Source organism: Carassius auratus, chromosome 22, assembly GCF_003368295.1.
Source record: "Carassius auratus strain Wakin chromosome 22, ASM336829v1, whole genome shotgun sequence".
In the NCBI taxonomy this organism is placed as follows: Eukaryota; Metazoa; Chordata; class Actinopteri; order Cypriniformes; family Cyprinidae; genus Carassius; species Carassius auratus.
The window spans coordinates 20211403-20232255 of NC_039264.1; the positions used below are offsets into that span (position 1 = coordinate 20211403).

The window sequence follows — 20853 nt, forward strand, 5'->3', positions numbered from 1 at the left end:
TTGCTCTGTCCACACTGTACACACTTTTTTAACACCTAATGCCCCGCCACGATCATCACTTCTTTCATCATTGTAAGCACGTTCATTTTCTGTTTTATACCCACTGTTTTTCAATCATATTTGATAATTAAATCTATTAAAATCTATAAAAAATAAGCCCTCCTTAATAATGAAAAAATAAAGGGTCTCGCAGCAGAATTGGCCTGATTGTGGCATTAAGTTGACGCTGCAGTTATTATAGATAAAGGAGCCTAACTAAAACCTAAACCAAAATCTATAAATAATAATTAAAAAATGTGTTGTTTGAAATAAACATGAAATAATATATATAAATGTATATAAAAACTAAAACTTATTTCAGCCAGTGTCCAATTTCTCATCTTCAGTAAGTTTAACTTTAAATTAAACATGACTGCAATAATATGCAATAATAATTTAATATATGCAATCATATTTAATATGACCGAGCCCACGGTGTAATGATGAGACAGAGAGGTTCGGATCCATGTGCAGAACTTTAATGATGAGAATGGTCAGACAGGCAATGATGAGTAACGGCGTCAGGCATGTAGGGATAACCAGAATCGAAAACAGGAACAAGCAGATGTCGGGGGCAAGCAGCAGAGAATCAGAGTCGGTATAAACAATCCAAAGGTCAGTTACAGAGAGATCAAATACAAGGGAAACGCTCAGAAATGACAGACACAGCAAATCAAGACTTCGCAGAGAGTGAGAGTGAGTGTGCTGCTTAAATGTGTGTGTAAATGAGGTGCAGGTGTCCCAGGGTGATTGTGATGCAGTGACTTATGGGTAATGTAGTTTGGGTGTGGTGCAACAGTATGAGAGGTGCTAGTGTCCAAGTGACATCTGGTGGTTGATGGGTGGAAAGGTCCTGAGTGGAGTGCCCTCTACTGAAGCTCATGGGCACTCCATCTAATGATCGTGACACATGGGTGGTCGTTGTGATTTTGCTAAGAAAGACATGTTCCTGGATCAACATCTTTTGTTGATACTGGATCAACATTATTGTCCAAAAATTCAGACTTAACCCAATCCCCACCCCAAACCTAACCCTACCCATAATTAATTATAAAATCAGTGGGAAATGATAGCTTATTAACAAGGGTGTATGAGCACCTAATCCTGATTGTAAGCCTAAAACTGATATTTTACTAAAAAGTTATATCTCAATTCTGATTGGTTGATTGGAATGTTGTTCCAGGATCAAAAAGGATGTTGATCCTGGAACATGTTGTACTTGGAGAAATGAAATCACGCTCACCGCCCACGGGTGTTAATGATGCAGCCATTTTGTTATGTAGAAAATCACACTAGAAACAGACTTTCAGCTTTACATCCTCTAGAGGGCAGTAGAAGCCATGTTATTTTGGTTTTGGTTATAAACTCTGACATACTTTACTACGTGTTTGTGCTCAGTAATAATAAGAATAACAATAATAAAAATTGAAACATATATGAACATGGCCGCGGGAAGTGGGGGTGCTGGGGGTGCTGCAGCACCCCCTAGTGACGAGAGGGAGATAAAAAAAATGTAGGCCTATTAAAATATTTTGCACAATTTATAAATTCCTTATGAATATTTTAGAAAATGATTTTGACACACGTAGGCTATTACGTATATATTTTGGATTTTAATTTTATATTTTGAGGCCTAATCAACACAGGTTCGGAAGTTACGTTGTCAACGTCAGGCAGGCAGGTTTGGTCGCCAAGTAACGAGGTTTCCCGCTCGTTCCATGCAGAATACATCCATCTTTATTTAATACAGCGCACCTCGACATTTGTACACCTGTAACCAGGGCACCCCGCCTGCATGTAGCTCAGGTAAGAGCATTGTGCTGCCGCGCTTGTAACATTTATTTTTTTGGCAACAAGTGTGGGATCAGCTTTGACTAGCCAAGCAATTGCAAGTAGTACACTATAGTATTTTTGTAAGGTGGTGGGGATGGAGATGAAGAGTATTATTTCGTTCGTGTGTTCTTTGCGTAATGGTTGTGGAGAACTGTTAAATAACGTTTAAATAGTCGGAGATTATTTCCTTTTTGTTTGTGTAAAAAGGTTGGAGATGGAGACAGAAAGCTTTATACTGTGCGTGTGTTCTTTGCGTAATGGATGTGGAGAACTGTTCAATAAAAAAATTGCTTAAATAGTCAGAGATTATTTCCTTGTGGTGTGCGTAAAAAGATTTTGGAGTTAATAGAGTCGCGTGTGACAAACGTGACATAAACGTGCAGTGACTCAAGCCAGCTGACCAAATCGATTGCATTGTTTTAGCGTTATTGTGAAGTTTGATTAATATTATATTTTGTTGTAATATTATTTGTTGTATCTAAATAAGTTGCATGTATGTATAGGCTATCTGAAATTGTAATGAAAGTAATTATGTCGTTTTCTTTCGATTAGTAAACTATTATTTCTGATTCTGCTTCAGATTAATAACGCATTGCGCATATCTGAGAACTGATGTCTGTGTGTTTCAGACCCTGGCTGGCTGTGCACTGAAGTGTATATGACAATAAAGTAGTAAATCTCAATGTATTTATTTTTAAAATGTATTTTAAATAGGCCTATAGGCTCATAGGTTTTTTGTCACAAAAAAAAAAAAAAAAAAAAAATCACAGCACCCCCTGTTTAAAATTACTTCCCGCGGCCCTGTATATGAAACATACATATCTATTTTGCCAATATACCCAACTAGTAAACCTAATGCAAGCTGTAGCCTAAGGTCTACCCCTTTGTTTATTTATTTTTGTTAAGTTTCTCTGACGATCACAAAGTTATGAATAACTTGAATCTCTACATTTATATTCATGTCACATGACACAATGCCCACTGACCCGTTCATCCAGTTTTTTTCTCCCCATCAGATTGACAAAGAATATTACCATTTCACCAGCACTTTCATTTGTCACAAAATGGAAAGAGAGAAACTATGATGCAAATCTTTCTGGATTGAGCCCACATTTAACATGAAAAAAAAAAAAAAAATCACAATACAGGTAAATCTTTTATTTGTAGAACATTGTCAACTTTTTATTTATTATTTATGTATTTACTACTTTGAGGAGAGAGATAGTGCTTTTTCTGTTCTACATCTACTGATAAACAAATCTGAAAGGCAAATTCTCTCTCTCTCTCTTTCCTGAAACACTGCATGCTTTCTACTCTTACCTCTTTCAAAAAGGAACAGGATTCAGAAAACAGTGTTTTAACAGAGGCTTCACTACCATATTCATGTAAGTACTTGAATTGTTATTTTTCATCAAGATTGACTTAGTAACACTCAACTCTTACCCTTTATAATGTATTAATTCAAGAACTACAATTTTATAATTCAAAGAAATATAAAGAAGGATAACACAAAAATGTCCAAACTGTATTCCTTGAGGGTACTATAATATATATTATTACACGGCTCTGTGGAATACTTGATTCTTATTGGTCAATCGCACTATCCAGTGGTATGTTAATCCCACATGACAAATATATGGCTGTAATCTTTTTTTAAGGTGGCACTGGTATTCGTTTTATTAAAATTCGTTAAATGATGAAACTAAACAAAACCATATTGGTTGATTTATGAAAATAAATTACAACTGCATGATTTCAAATGTATAACTAATAAAAAAATTATACTGCCTTTCTCCTAACTTTAGTTTCATAACTACATTTCTCATGTAATATTTATTATTTTCTTATGAAACATAAAGCACTAGTAATTTGCTCTAATAGTTCTCTGAAAATCATCTAAGCAAAGATGCCAAACCAGCCATCCAAGAATCACTCCGCTTTTAGGAGGCAAGGTACATTGATAATTTATTTATAAATAGAAGCCTGAAGCAAAGGGTGTCACTGTAGTTTGTAGCCCCCCTGAACAGCATATTGACTCAGAAAAAATTGAAACTGTGCCTGATTGCTTTTCCAAGAATATGATTTCTAATTTCTTAAGCCCTTTAAAGAAATTATCTTAATTGTTTAACTAAAAAAAAGAACCACAACCAAATTCTTTTTCTAAAATCCTTATAACGTATAAAAATATGTATAAAAAATGTATGCGATTTTATTGGAAAGGTGTCATACAAAATATGCATAGATATATAGAAGTGTGTTTATATATATAAAAAATAAAAATCTTAATACACTTTAAAACTAGGGCTGATGATAAACAGCTTAAGGCTTTAATTATAAAGTAGTAGTTGACAAGATATACTAGGTCTTAGTAGCAACATAATGAGGCCTTGTGTAAGTGTAATGGAAGAAAAGATTTCACAATACTGATAGAAACTTGCAAATGAAAAGTTTTTATTTGCTTAGCAAATCAGGATTCAGATGACATCATCTTTATTCCAGGAAATATTATCAATCGCCTAAGAAATGTTTTGTTGAAATTGTGTAACACAAAAGAGCAAATTACTGCACAAAATTGTAGATAAAAGCCTTTAAGGCATTCAAAATCACACTCCTGCTTCAAAAACTCCTTAGCTGAAATTCAAAACGAAAATTTTAACTGTATATTTAGCGTATATTCCCTCACTAGATACGTACGTACGGACACTGAAACAAATTAGCATTTTTAGTAAAAAATAAATAAATCTAATTATTTTACAAACATCGGTTATACCTCATGTTACCACATTTTTTATATTGTATATATACAGTACAGACCAAAAGTTTGGAAACATTACTCTTTTTTTTTTTTTATGTTTTTGAAAGAAGTTAATCCAGTCTGCATTTATTTGATCAGAAATACAGCAACAACAGTAATATTGTGACATATTATTACAACATAAAATAATAGTTTTCTATTTGAATATACTTAATTTATTCCTGTGATGCAAAGCTGAATTTCAGCATCATTACTCCAGCCTTCAGTGTCACATGTAACATCAGTCGATCACATGATCATTTAGAAATCAATCTAATATTCAGATTTATTATGAGTGTTGGAAAAAGTTCCGCTGTCTAATATATTTGATGAATAAAAGGTTTAAAAGAACTGCATTTATAAAAAAATAAAATCTAATATATTTTCTAATAATATATTTTCTTTACTATCACTTTTTTTTTATCAATTTAACACATCCTTGCTGAATAAAAGTATTGATTTTATTGTAAAAGAAAAAAAAAATGACTGACCCCAAATTACTGACCAGTAGTGTATATTGTTATTACAAAATATTTATATTTTAAAAACATAGCTTCTTTTTTTTTCTTTTTATTCATCAAAGTATCCTAAAAAAGTATCACATGTTCTGAAAAAATATTAAGCAGCAGAACTGTTTCCAACTTTGATAATGAATCATCATATAAGAATGATTTCTAAAGGATCATGTGATAATGATCCTAAAAATTCAGCTTTGCATCACAGAAATAAATGATAATTTAAAGTATAATAAATTTAAAAACAATTATTCTAAATTGTAATAATATATCACAATATTACTTTTTTCTGTATTTTTGATCAAATAAATGCAGGCTTGATGAGCAGAAGAAACTTCTTTCAAAAACATAAAAAATAGTAATGTTTCCAAACTTTTGGTCTGTACTGTATGAAAATGCATAATAATGCATAATTATATATTAAAATGCATAATAATTACCAGAAAGAAACCATGCAGGAAAAATAACAAAAATAAAAATAACTAAAAAGAAATTTTAATATTAGCTAATTAAATATTCAGTAAATACCACTTGAGGAAAGAAAAAAAAAGACCTTTTGGTAAGCCCCGCCCCCCAGTTACTGTTGCTCACTCAGACAAACAGTTGATACGGTCTTGCAATGAAAGATGTCAGTGTAAAAACCTTGTCCGTATATCTTTTTGATACATTTTGGACAGAAAAGGACCATCATTCAAGTTAGACTTGATAAAAGATGCCATATATATAAAATATTTTTAAATAAATATGTAAAAATGCTGATAACAACTGAAACAGAAGATGTTTCATGTTATGGTTGTTACAATCGCAATGACAACATGTTAGATCAACACTGTTCATCTACTGCAGGGTACAATTAAATTAATTTACATATAACCAGTTTAAAAGGGAGAGGCATTGAAATGTAGACCTTTGTTTATGTGCTTTTGACTTGCACTGTACATGATGTGGGGGGGAGGGGGGGGGGGGGGGGGGTTGGTTTGCAATCAATTATATTGCCTAACAGGATACCTGTAATCACTATTACAAGTACCCCAGACACAGAATTGTACTATTTTTGAAGCATAAACACTATCAAACTAGGGCTGGGCGATATATAGAGTTTGTACGATGCATCAATATTTTTTTTTATAAGCACTTCGATATAAGGCAATACCGTTTATATCAATATACATTAGTTTGATATGAGTGCATCTGAAAATATAGCGAAGAAAGTGCATCATCCAATTTGTTCTAAACATGTGACAAGCGTCATATTAAGGCATTTAAAATCTGGTAAGACATTTATTCGCATATATCCGCATGTGCTCTGACAGAAAGGCTGTGTGTGCCACCGACAGACACTTGACTACTTACGCTGTGTTATGTGTTTGAGATTTGCTGTTTTCCTGAATTAATACATAACTTACATTTCACAGGTATATACTCCATCTGTAAATGTTATAAAGCCATGGACATATTTACATTTTTCTGTCAGAAAAGCATGAGCCTTCTGGGATTCTCTGCCAAATGTCACTTCAGTGAAATTAAATTAAATTAAAAATTTAAAGTGAACAAGCACCGATTGTATAACCCAATTAACAGTTTCCCGCATTTAATATCGTTGGTTGACAATATTTTTTTGTTTTCCCCCGAAATGCAACACAAGTCTTCGGATGGAAGATGCTAATTTTATCGATTTCCAACTGATTTGGAGACCCTGGGTTCCTAAGGTAAACTATTACCATTATTCCATGTAAATACAACATTTACCAGCTTAGTCATGGTGAAAGCGAAACTTCAACGATGCATAGTGCTTAAAGCCACGTTAAATTTAAAATGTTTACGGCCACTGCTGTTGAAAAGCATATGAAGATTTCCTATAACCAAGGATAACCCAGCAAACATAGAACGTTCCCCTAACGTTAGTTTTTGGTTCCCCCAACCAAATACTAATATTAGGGAAACGTTCTATTTAGGTTTTATTTTTTTGCAACCATGAAATAATGTTCCCAGAACATTGCAGTGTGGTTATTTTTAAAATAACCTAAAAATAACATCTACAGAATGTACCCTAATGGTTATTATTATTATTATTTTTTTTGCAACCATAAAATAACATTCCCAGAACGTTGCATGGTTATTTTGTGAATATATATGTTATTTTATGAACCATGCATTCTGCTGAAGTCATTTTTATTTGTTTCTGAATAAATGTAAAATCTGGGTATGTGTAATCTTACACATTAAAAGGACAGATTCAATCTTATTTAATCTTACATATGATGGTTGATGTGCTCAGATTATTACTTAAACAATAGATGTGTTTTTTATATTACTGATTAAGCGTCCATACAGATAATTTCCATGCCACTTTTACAATACTGGGTCACGAGTGTGCTGGATGAATACTGACGTGCCGCGGGGTTATCATATCGAAGTAAAGAGGTTAGGGGAACGTTAGAATAACATTCTGGGAACCAAAAACGAATGTTCTGGGAACCAAAAGCTAGGAAATATTGCGTACCCACCCTAACACTCCTGAAATGTGGTAATTTGTTAACTAAAATAAGTTTAATCTTACCATATCCAAAAACTCGCTCACTCTGCTATTATCAAATAGATTAAATTAAGAATTTTATTAAATAGTACATGGAGATGTCTTTAATTAAAATATTCATATTAATCAAGGATTTATTGACTTGATGCACATTATTTTGTGCATTATCCATTATATCTTATTTCAGTTTGGCTCTAGTTTTGTATTTATTCCAATTTATATGAAAAGGTTCATGTAGCGTCGATTAAAATACATATACAGAGTAAATCCTTTTCACTGAACATGTTAAAATAAGTTTGAAACAGTTATGGGAAACTGGTGGTGACGTCGAAGGCGATCTACCATGGTGCTGTAGCTCGTTTATATCCTTGTTTATAAAGTTTCGCTTTTAAGTTCTGGTGCTTTTATTTGTGCTTCAAAATTCATCAAAGTTATATTATTTTGCGGAAATTATCTTGATAGACAAAATGTGTACGTTTCATGAACTATGGTTCAACACAGAGCTAAATTTGTGTGATAATCAAAAAGCCTATGGAAAAATCCTATTGGCTTTTTGTCGAGGAAACCAGTGTCCTGCTAACAGCTGATCCGCCTACAGATTGACATCATAGCTCCCCCACTCTATAGCCTAATTCTGACTAAAATATACATTTCATTGAAAGATTTGTAGTTGGACAACAAATGTGACATAGAATTTTAAACTTAAAAGTACAGCACTGAGTGTAAAGTGACTGTAATAGGCTATTTAGATTTTTATTTTGATTACCCCAACACAACTCTGCTGTTGTTCTCATTTATTTTAATTTACTGAATTTAACTTAACTTAGCTTTAAAGGCCTTATTTTAGTTTTTAGAATGAAATGTGATTTTAACGCTTTTTGCACACATAATATAGGCTTACATGGTTACATTAACTTTGTTTTCATAGCCTTTAATATGTACTGTTTTGTTGGACAACATTGGGCAGAATACAAATAAATAAAACTTTCCAAATACAAAAATAATAATTCTGAGATATATAAAGTATACTGCGAAATGGTCAATAAATACAGAGTTTTTTTCTTTTTTTTTTGCCCATATTGCTCAGCCCTACATCAAACCAATGCGAGCTTCAGATCCTCCAATGTTTCTCTATATCCCTAAAGATGTACGAGGTTTTCTTCCCATGCAATTTATACTCAGCTGCATTTGGCGTTCAAGGGGAGGGGCTTACCAATAGGTCAGTTGTTAAGACAGTATCACACTGGAAGACACATTCATTCTTTAACTTATGTTTTCCTATTTCAGCACTTCAAGTTGAATAATAATGCAGTGCACATGGCACATGAGTATAACAGCATAAACTGTAGCTTTTACATCAGAAAGCTGTAACAATTCAGTTAAAATTGAAAGAAAATGAGTGTCAGAAAAGAACATTTTAGACGCGTTTTTCATTCATGTCAATGTTCAGTCTCTCTTCAGTAGTCATATAAGAGGAAAGGGCAAATTTTTTTCTCTTTAGAAATATGAAGATGAGTACTACCACAATTAATATACCTATTACGGTAATGCAGACCAAGAGCACAGTTGATGACATCTCCGCATCTGGTGCTGTTTTTTTGCCTCCTCCATTTGAATTGCTTCCATTTTCTAATTTTGTTTCTGCAGAAAATAAAAAATAAAAACCTGCACTGTTAAACAGATCCACATATACTGTATATACAACCAGTATTCAGACTGGAAACGTAACAGTGAATTATATTGTTATTAATTTTTACACACCATTGATGCGCAGCAGTACAGTCTTTTCTTCAGATGTGTGTGAGATCATACAGCTGAACTTTCCTGCATCAGTGAGTTGAAGATCGATGAGTTTGATGGAGAAGTTTCCTCTCTCATACTCTTTTGGGAAAGGTACCGCTCTTTTCTTGTATTGCTGGTCCTGTTTCTCTAATGATTCTTCGCCTTTGATTACATCAAACACAATCTTGCCAGTTGGGTCTCTCCAATGAACATAAATGTCTTGTTTGAGAGGATGTTCAGTTGAAGAACATGGCAAGATGACAGAACCACCAATAAAACCTTCCTCTGTGTCCTGCAGACACACTGAAATGACAGAAATATTAACTGTAAACAGTATGGCAATTACACAATTGTTTTTATTTGGCTATTTTCATTAAAACATAATTTATTTACAAACAATAAATAAAACAAGTTATAAAACAATTCTCTTAGAGAAGCAGAAACAGTACAGCCCAGTAAAATATTTTACTTGAATTAATCAGCCCTCCACATAACTTCAGTAGTGCATGGAGCTAATCTCATTGACTAGCACTCATCTATTATGTCCCTGGATTGACGCAGCAAATCAGTTCGCACAAATGTAGATAACATAATTAGTGTTTGGGAACCATGCAGCTTATCAGACCTTTGCTTATTTCGTATTATTAATCAAATTATTTTATTATTATTATTATTATTTAAGTAAACACTAAATGATCAAGCATCATTTCCAGCCCATAAGTAAACAAATATGGATTGAGTGATGACTTGTTAAAAGGTTAGTTATTATGTACATCACCTCCATTGCAAATCAGGTTTGTTGGAAATATTTACAGACTTTTAGCTGTTTGCACATAACAAATCAAACAAAAGTAATTGAAATAGCTTAACAGAGCAAATTTTTCAAGTGGTTTCCTCAAATTCAACTGAAAACACATCTTTTAATGATTTCTCCTGACTCAAAATGATACAATCCACTAAATAAAATCCCTGATAACAGCACAAATCCTCAAAGCAGGTGATGCAACTAATCAAGGGATTCTTTAGTGGACCAGGTGTGCTTGAGCTAAAAAAGGAAGCTATCAATGGCTTTCTGAGAAGACAGGTTCAGAAAAACCGTCAAGTCACTGCAAAAGGCCTGGAGCAAGACTTAGGTTAGGAAGGTAGCAACTGACACTGAGGTTTCACAATAAGGCACATACTAAATGCAGACCGTTTCCATGCCAGAACTCCAAGACATACACCACTACAGACCCTAAAAGCACAAAAAAAGTTGACTCCAGTTTGTTCAGCATCACATAAATAAGCCACAGAAGTTTCAGGATTCAGGGGCCTGTACCATGATGGTGGCTGAACAAACTCGGGTTTACTGGTTAGTTTCGAACTGACAAAACCAAGCCAAACCAAGCCAGCTTTGTTTGGTACCATGATACAGATCATCAGCTTTCTCAACTCAGGCTTTGACCCAGAGTAAATTAAGTCTAAGCAAATTAAAGTCTGACACCAGTAAAGGACAGCTAATCACATACCTTGAAACTGTGATTCACTTTTCGCGAGAAAAGATTTAAAGTTTGAAAAGTATGAATAATTTTAACACATTTACAAAGCAAGATGTACATACATACATACACACACACACACACACACACACACACACACAAACAAACAAGCACAGTATGGCAAGGAAACAAAAAACCTGACTAGCCACTTCTATTGCCAGGGTGTTCGTAGGTGTATCGGTGTCATTCAGATACTCACCTTTGTTTATCAGCACTGCAAATATATAGATGAAGCACTGTGAACTATAAAAACAGAAAAAAACATTATTTTAATTTCCTGTAGCTTAAGGAGATCATGACTAATATTAGGTTTTTAAAAGAGCCTAAGAACCAATTCATAGAAACACAAAACCAAGGTGCATGCTGGGTACAAATGGTTTGATGTGACTCAAACTGATGTGTGCTGAAATAGCAGCAGCTTCTTGCCAGCAGCGCAAATTAAATACATGATGGGAAATGCTGACGATACAACACATGTTGGCTTCTCTGCAATTAAAAGGTTTAGTTTTGCAAAATTTTTTACCCTTTAACCGATTCTTTAACTTATATTGCAGGGAACTACACTAACCTTTTCCACTGGTGGCAATTGCGCTACTAACTTTTTTCAGTTACTGGCGCAAAACATGATTTGGTCGCACAAATTATTTATAGTAATTACTGGATAATAATGAACAATAATGAAACTGTATTGCATACATATGTGCTTTTTATTTTACATGCCATCTTTTAAACCACATGCCTTCTAGTATTATTCTTTACAGTACACACAGTGCATTGGTACCTTAACCCAGGGCCGCAGCTGGGGTTAGAGGGGCCCTGGTGCAGGTTGTACAGTGGGCCCTGTTTGAAATGGTTTAATTTGTACTGTACGTTCGTTCTATTTATTTGTGCTATTTACCCAATGGTTAAGTTTTTTAGGTTTCAAGGGGTCCAGAAACTAATTTAAAATAGCACTGCATAGTCTTCACTGTAAAATAAAATACACAGTCAAACCAAAGTGTATTCAGACACCTTCAACATTTCTCACATTATCACAGTTTATTTGCTATAGTTTAGAAGTTGGTAATAAAATATGACAATAACTCGGAGTTAAACTGTTTCAAATTCCTCTTGATAATGTCAGATAACTTTGATAGAAAAATATGTAATGGAATCAACCAAAACTTCAGACAACTGTCAGTATGATAATAATTACACAACTATCCATACTTTGTTGAACAGTTACCAAGCAAGCAATGCTTAATTTGGTTCAGTCTGTGGTGTGAAAAGGTTGCATTAGCAATTAAAGAAAGAAACACTTAAGCAAAACATGGTCAGGTTCCTACTTATATATATATATATATATATATATATTTAGCAATTTCACTGGTAGTCTACACTATTAAGAATTTTGGGGTATAATATTTCACAGATGATTGTATTTTGCTATAATCACTTACACAAATTAACTAGTGTCCTGCACCCACTAGTAAAAAAAAAACAATCAATTTTATCAGATTTTTGGTTTGACTGTGGACAAATTCTTGTTAAAACTACAAAGTAATTCAGTCAAGAGCAGTGAGTGATTTACTTAAGTAAAGTGAGTGATTTAAGACAGCGACAGCAGAGCTAGTAAATTGGGCTCGGTCACTTTAAGAGACAATGCATCCATTATAATGATACACATCCGATTTCTTTCTCAACTCTTTACTTTCACTTAAGACATAACCACAGACTTTTTCTGAACACACTTTCCAAGATGGGTATTTTGACATATTTTGTATGTATTTGCCCCTACAAAAGCAAGAAAACTTTGAGATGCGTCTCTGCGTGAGCCTGAACACCGCGATGCTGAAGCTCTTTTGCATCTTTTTCTGTTTATTTAAACTCCGATTTGTATTTGTTCGTTCAGGTGCGGGAGGACGCGAACGTCCTGAAGGAGAGCTCGGTTCAGAGTTGCTGCTCGTGAGATGCGGCTCTCTCGTGCGCACCGAACACAGCGCGCGAGTAACCAGCTGCTCAGTTCAGCTTGACCGCATCTTGTGTTTGAATGCTTTAAACTCTTTTGAATGTTTAAACTGGCAAGGTTTAAAACTAGGGATAAATTAAATTTAAAGAGACAGACGTTTTTCAGCAACATTTATTGTTTCTATCATTTTGAACAAGCTTACAAACAAGCTTAACATTATACATCGTGTTTTGTAGCTGAAAACCTTTAACAATACGTGCAAACAAACAAAAAAGTACAGATAAAAATAAAATAAAGGGAACAATGAAAAACGTTTTTTTTATGTTCTTGTTAAGAAACACGGGCATGTAAACATGATCGGGGGAAAGTCGGCTCCTTAGTCTGTTAACAATAAGGCCAACCACGGAGAAAATGCGCTCTGACGGCACAGACATTGGAGGGACTCACAAATACAATGTGTAAGCGAATAGGTTTTATGAAGCGCTTCGTGTTTTCGTTTCACCACTGAATGGGATCCTCATCTGGTGGAATACATGGCTCCAGCAAGAACTGTTCCCACTCGTCTCGGCTGGACTCTCTGCAATCATCGCTGAAGAACTGGCTCAGCCTTTTCCGACAAGTGGGCATTGCATCCTTCTTTATCGCTGGTGACACACCACTCGCATCAAGGAAAATGTTCTGATAATGTTCAAAAACATTGTTTTTTCCTCTGTCATGTTTTCATTGAGAAACCTGAAATGTTTGTGCCAAGGGTCTAGGGCAGAGTTTTCACTGCATTCTCCAAGTAAGCATTGTTTATTCATAGCTTGAGAGATGCCACAACAATGTTCTTCAATTCGGTCACTTTCTGTGATTCTCCACGGCATATCTGAAGTACTGTAGTAGACCGCAGTTCTTAGAGGCCATTCACATATCGCGTCTTTTGCTCGCACAAGTTCGTTATTTCCAATGTAGGCGCACGGTATGCGCACTCATAATGGAAGCGACGCGGTGGCGATACGCCCGCAGTGCGACACGCCCGTTTTTTTCCAGGCACGTCCGCACCTCATTGAATTAAAAACATCTGAACTTTTCAGAATGCTGCAAGCGCACCGCGGGTCATGTGACAAGAACTAAACATTCAGCTTCATCCTTTCCTGTAACAACGTTGAAAGCTCAGCCAAGATGAAGGAACAGCTGATCATAGCTGTATATGGATTGCCATTTTTTTTTGTGCTGCAAATCCATTTATCCTTTGCTGAAATTTCATGGAGAGAGTGTGTCATTGTTGCTTAGCAACATCAGATGCCTCAGGAGTGCTTCTGCCCGAGCGCTTTGGAAAGGAGACGCGTTTTTAGGAGCGACATGTGAACGGCCCCTTACTCATTCATTAATAATTTTTTGCTTGCATACATCTTCAAATATGCCGTGGAGAATCACAGAAAGTGACCAAATTAGGTTTTATTCTGAACTTTTTTTTTTGGTCTTTTTTTTCTTGAAATTCGAATATCATTTTTATTTATCGAATGATTAGAGCAGAACGAATATTCAAAAGTTCGACTATCCATGCACACCTCTTTTAAAAACGTGTGAAAATTAGTCGCGGGGCTGAAGCCAACTTGATGTGTTGAATTCTCAGAGAACGTTTTAAAACGTATTCTTAAAATACACATTTCTGTTTTAATAAATGCTCATAGTAAATCATAGCATATTGCCTAAAAAAATAAGGCAGGTACAAAAATAATCAGTGATACATTTGCGACCTCATAAAAATTAGGGTCGCAATGGCCCAAGAGGGTCTGGCTGCAGACTTGCATTTGCACTCTCAGACATGCATTCTCAGATTTGCACTCTCAGACACTTGCACTTCCGCTAGTGACGTCACTTGCAGTCTTTATTTATTTTTTTATTATTTTTTTTACGTTTTGTTTTAATTTCCCAGCATTTTATAACAGTAGCCAGGTGGTGAAGAAAAAAAAAGAAAAAAAACTAAATTACAATGCCACCTGCAATCGCTACTTTCACTCTCCTCTACCTGTGACGCTTGCAATCAACACAAATCGTGCATGTTACCAATGGAGACAAGAAGCTGTGGTGGTGAATAAACGCAATGCGCAAAGTTTCGCGTTAAGCATTTTCCCATACAGAATAAACTGTCTACAACTTGTTTATATCACTGTCATTGTCCATTAAGCTACATTATGTGTTTTATTTATAATGATTTTCTATAGGAGGAAAACGTTTAAAGTACAATTTAATGCACTACGTTCTGTACTCGTCTGCTTGCTTGTACAGAGTTGATCCTTTTAAAATCACTTAATGCATTTCATATTTGCTGGTCTGTATATACGTTGAATCAACAACAAGACATATAGGCTATGCCTACTGAATTGTCTTTATCATCTTAGTCTCTTATTAGGCCACATTAAGCGTTCGCATTGTGTTCATAGCCATCTGCTTGCCTTGTTGTACATTAAATAATAACTATATATCGAATTTGGTCTTTTAATTGAACTTAACTTATCCTAATACATTATGCCATATTACGTGTTTGTTTTTTTTTTCTACAGGAGGAAAACGCTTAACGAAAGACTTTGTGTATAGTAGTAGGCCAATTTAGTTTTATCACCACCACAGCGTCTTGTCTCCACTGGCAACACGCACGATTTGTGTTGATTGCGAGTGACGTTACAGGTAGCGGAGAGTGCAAGTAGCGATTGCAAGTGACATTGCGATTTAGTTTCTTTTTTCTTGTCTTCAGCACCTGTATGCTGTTGTAAAATATTGATAGATTCAAACAAAAACTTATAAATAGAATAAAAAACAATAAAATAAAATAAAGACTGCAAGTGACGTCGCTAGCGGAAGCACACGTGTCTGAGAGTGCAAGTCTGAGAATGCAAGTAGCAATTGCAAGTGACATTGTAATTTAGTTTATTTTTTCTTGTCTTCACCACGTGGCTACTGTTGTAAAATGTTGAAAGATTCAAACAAAAAGTTATCAATAAATATAAAAATTATAATAATAATAAAGACTGCAAGTGACGTCGCTAGCGGAAGCACAAGTGTCTGAGAGTGCAAGTCTGAGAATGCAAGTGCAAGTCTGCAGCCATACCCTTCTCCAAATGGCATTTCATAAGGTCATATATGCGACCATTTTGGCCGCAGTGTAGTTCCAGGCATTTGGCATCACAAGCAAGCTGAATGCAACATTAATTAGGAAATTTTTAAGGAAGTGTAATTTTTCTCTCTAACAATAGAACTCACTAAATCTCAAAACATTAACTGAATGATTATGCAGCTATTAATATTTTATTAATTGTGATATGATCTTTTTAGATGTCTCTCTCAGAATTACAGGAAAACATTATTGCTGGTGTTCCTGTCATTCAAATTTGATATAGCTTTACTAGAATATAAAAAAAAGCAATGTTCTTCCTTAGTCTTTTTGTTTTCCAGTGCAAACGTCTAAAGATTTTTAATTAAAGCTGCAGTCCGTTACTTATTTTGGTTAGAAACTATCCAAAATCAAAGTACATGACCAGCCAGTGTTCAAAACTATCACCTTACTTTAGCCCAATTCACAATGGTTACCTTATAATATATATATATATATATATATATATATATATATATATATATATATATATATTAGTGCTGTCAATCGATTAAAAAAAAATTAACTAATTAATCGCACAATTTTTTTAAATTAATCGCGATTAATCGCAATTAAAAGACTGAAACTTTTTGGATATGTAAATGTAAAATGTAAATAATTAATGTAAACTCAAGACAAAGAAACTATTTAAATTCAACATTTTTGTTTAACTTGTAACACAGATTTTCTCATGTAAACAACATACCTGCAATAAACCATCAATATCCTCCAAATTAACTGTTGGCTTCAAAGCCATATTTATTACAGAAATAAAAACACAGGCATGTAAGTACCATTTGAATTTCAAAACAATCAATGCCAATAAAAAACAAAAATGATTTCCATGTTGAATTCTAAGTGGACTGCAAAAAAATTCCAAAGTATAGTCATTGCCAGTGCTTTAAGTGGGCCAGTACACACCGGTACTCAGTACCGCCACTTCCAAATATAGCTCTTGAGCGTACCGCCACCTCTCCGTGCGCCCAGAACGTGCTTGTAGCGTACCGGTACGCTCATTTGGACATCTGTTTTAATAGAGGTTTTAATCTTTTACCTGCACTGCCGATTTTCAGAGCGCCCTTCACAATGCAAGCTTCCTAATTCATCCCACCCAGAGCAGAAACTACATTACCCATTCACCCTTAAGTTACACAAGTGAATAGCGCATGTGTCGCTTTTCCCACTGTTAAGTGTCAACAACTCAACGTGGCCGGAGAAGGTGTGTGAAACTCGTTGTGAGTTATACTAAAGCAAAATCTTGAGTATTTATTGTCTGATAAACATTAAAAACTGTCTGCGGAGGTTGAGTCGTCCTGCAGCCCCCGCTGGCTGTTCATTAGCTGCAGCATCTTTTTTCTAAGTTCTAAAAAAATACCGTAGACGGCAAGGCACAAATTTAGGTATTCATTTATCTAATTAATCTATAGCCTATGCACAAAGACAATATGATCTTTTTGTCCCCTTTTTGTTTTAAAGCTTGATGAAGAGAGAGAGCGCAAGTTGCTGCAGCTGCGAGGAGGACAGTGATGCACGCGTACAGGAGTGATTGACAGTTCGCGGCACTGTGTACAAAAAATACTCCGCTACACAATTATTTCGTTATTTTCATTTAAGCTTATTAACGTTAGCGTTACAGAAAGGTCTGATTTACGCACTGTTACAACAGTCATTGTTTTTTTTTTTTTTAAACAATGACATTTGAGTTCATGATTTTAATGTTGCTGTTTCTTGTGGCAGTCTAAATGAAGAGTAATGTTTCTTGTGGCAGACTGAAGAGTAATCCGGCAGAGTTTTATACTGAAACTTTCCGTCTAAAAGTCCTTCCTTGGTCTTATCCATATTTCTTTGCACGTTGAACACACATAGGCCACAACTGGAAAAAAAAAAAAACTGCAACCGCGTTAATTGCGTTATTTTTTTTTTTTACGCGTTAAATATTTCAAATTAATCGAATGCGTTAACGCGCTAATTTTGACAGCACTAATATATATATTACACACACACACATATGTTTTTTTTTTTGTTTTTTTTGAGTGGTGTGATTAGGTTTAATGGGAAATGTGAGCATTGCACTGCATCATTACATCACATCTACCTAGGGGTGTAAAGTTTGTCACACACTTGAGGTATTGAGCCAATCAAAATACACTGGTTAACTGGCCAATCTACATAACATGGGTAGTATTTGCCTCCTATAACTAAAGGCAAACATTTATACTTATAGACAAGTTGTAATGAGATGCATGTATACAGCACACGATTCTCAATTTTAAATCAGTAAAACTCCACATGACAGCAAATTGACAGTGAAAACAGCAGCAGCAACATAATTAAACCAGTAAAATAATAATAAAAATATATTATTTAAATAATAATTAAAATAAAATGTTTTCAAGCTGCAATACATGCAATATTGAAAAGTTCAATTTAAAAAGTTGGGAGAACATTTTGATATATCGTAAACAAAACTTGAGTTTCTAAGTAAGGTAAAAAAAAAAAAAAAAAAAAAAAACTTTTGCTAACTACTTGTTTTTGAGTATTTTTGTTCAATTCACACAAAAAACACTTCTACTAAAAATTCTTTGTTCAGGCTACTTTTTTTTTACATTGGTTAGTAGAACTTTTCAAAAGTTGGATTAACTAATTGAGAACGTTATTTTAGGTTTTTATTTATTTATTTATTTTTTTGCAACTATAAATTAACTTTCAGAGAATGTTGCAGAGTGGTTATTTTTAAATAACCTAAAACATACATAATGTTCTCTCTTATGGTTATTCTCAGGTTATTTTTATAACCCTATAAAACTTTCTAAAAGAAAATCTTTCCAATGAAAACGTTGCAGATGTTAATGTGTAATGACCTATACAAAGCCCAGAAATTATTTTAATGCAGCAAGTGATGTCACTAGAGGAAGTGCAAGTGTCTGAGAGTGCAAGTCTGAGAATGCAAGTGCAAGTTTGCAGCCAGAAGCGATTAATTTGATTACTTAATCACTACACTGAGTAATCAATTATATATTTTTTTATTTTACAGCCCTAGTTAAGACTTATATATTTATAAGACTTACTTATTAAAAAAAAAATAACATGCCAGAAACAACGATACTTATTCAATCCTAGACAGTATTTGCTTATTAAAATCCAAATAGTGAACTTTTCTACAGGCAGTGTTTATTTTCTATAATAAGTGTATAAACTGGGATTTTTCATAGTCATTATCCAACTTGCCAATATGCATCAAACAAATTAACAGATATGTCAATTTATTTCACTTAAAAATATATTAGATGTTGAATCGGCCTTATGCACCAGTTAAACTCATGCCTAAATATATTATAATTAAATAGTAAAAGTTCTTATGTATATATGATTATATATCTATTATGTTCTCTATTATAGATCAGTGATCTCAACCCATCTTATCCTACTGGTAAAACCAAAATAACAATTACCAATTTCCACACAGATAAACGAGCAAATAGTTAGTTAATTAAATTGTGTGTAATATAGGCTGATGACATCCAGAGGCTTTGTTTGTTAATTTTAGTTTAAATAAATAATTTGCTTGGGGGAACACATAAACAAGGCCAAACGCAAATACGAGCACGCAAACTAAGTTAAGTGTTTTTACACGGATCGTGGTAGATTCAAATATGTGAGAGTATGACGTGTTTGGAGTAACGTAAACAGAATCTCGTTAAAAGTCATAAACATACCTGGTGAACATGGTTAATCAATAACATATATTGTACGCAACCGAAAGTAGGCTTTTGTCTCCTTTTTCCGGGTTTCAGTGCAGCGGAAGTTGTCATCGATGGATAAATTATAACGTACGACAAAGTTCTGACGAATGAGCTTTCGTTTTGCAGAACTTATTTATCCATTGCTATATACATGTTGTTATTATAATTTTTCTCACGGTAGCATTTCCACGACTTCCCAAAACAAGTAAAAATATCGAAAAATGGATTACATCGATCAGGAGAACGATGATGTAAAATTTACGTCACTTCCTCAAGCTCTGTACCTGGAGGTCAGATTCGTCAGATTGCTGTTAGATGTTTTTTTTTTTTTTGGTTACAGTTCCTCTGAACCCCTGCTGGTATATGATGGAACTACAATAAAAGATGGCACTTTTGTTCTCTAACGAAATAAAGAAAATCATTTGAGCGCCTCGCAGTCTGGCTGAAGTGTTAACTATTTAAAGAAAGAAAAAAAAGAAGAAAAACAAGAAAAAATGTTACAGTATTAAAAACTGTGGAAATGTCATCACAATCTAATAAAAAATAAATAAATGAGATTATAACTGTGTCTTAAATCACGCAACGTGGACTTACACACTGTGGACTTATGCATTATGTTCTCATCCATGTAGTGTATTTGTTTTATAAGGTTATTTTGTCATTCATAATTGGATTCTGATAGCTCCGCCCCCATCACTACATAATTAAAGATGTGAAAGTTGAGTATAAAGTGTCCAACAGTCCACACTTCATTTTTGTTTGGTGCATCATCTGAGTATTTAAAGTGCAATTTTTATTTTTTGGAATTTTAAGTGAACGCACTACTCGCACTATTTCTACTATAAAACATCACAGAATAGTGCATAACGCGATTAGGGACGCACCTTTTACATTATCCAGTTTGTTTGTATAACTTTTTTAACTTTTTCAAATAAAAAGTAGGGTTACACACAGGTCCTAATTTTCCATCCTTTTCAAATGCCGATATA

The 20853-nt window shown here is 34.2% G+C and overlaps 1 protein-coding gene across 1 annotated transcript; it reads right to left on the bottom strand.

Moving 5' to 3' along the window:
- Positions 1–6162: 6162 nt before the first annotated feature.
- On the bottom strand, positions 6163–19934 carry LOC113039968 (sodium channel subunit beta-4-like). Its single transcript, XM_026198157.1, has 4 exons — positions 19838–19934; positions 11237–11280; positions 9479–9802; positions 6163–9358 (listed from the first exon to the last, which is right to left on the bottom strand). The coding sequence occupies exons 1-4, from the start codon at positions 19846–19848 to the stop codon at positions 9135–9137; spliced, it is 603 nt and encodes a 200-aa protein (XP_026053942.1). The 5' UTR covers positions 19849–19934; the 3' UTR covers positions 6163–9134.
- Positions 19935–20853: the final 919 nt, after the last annotated feature.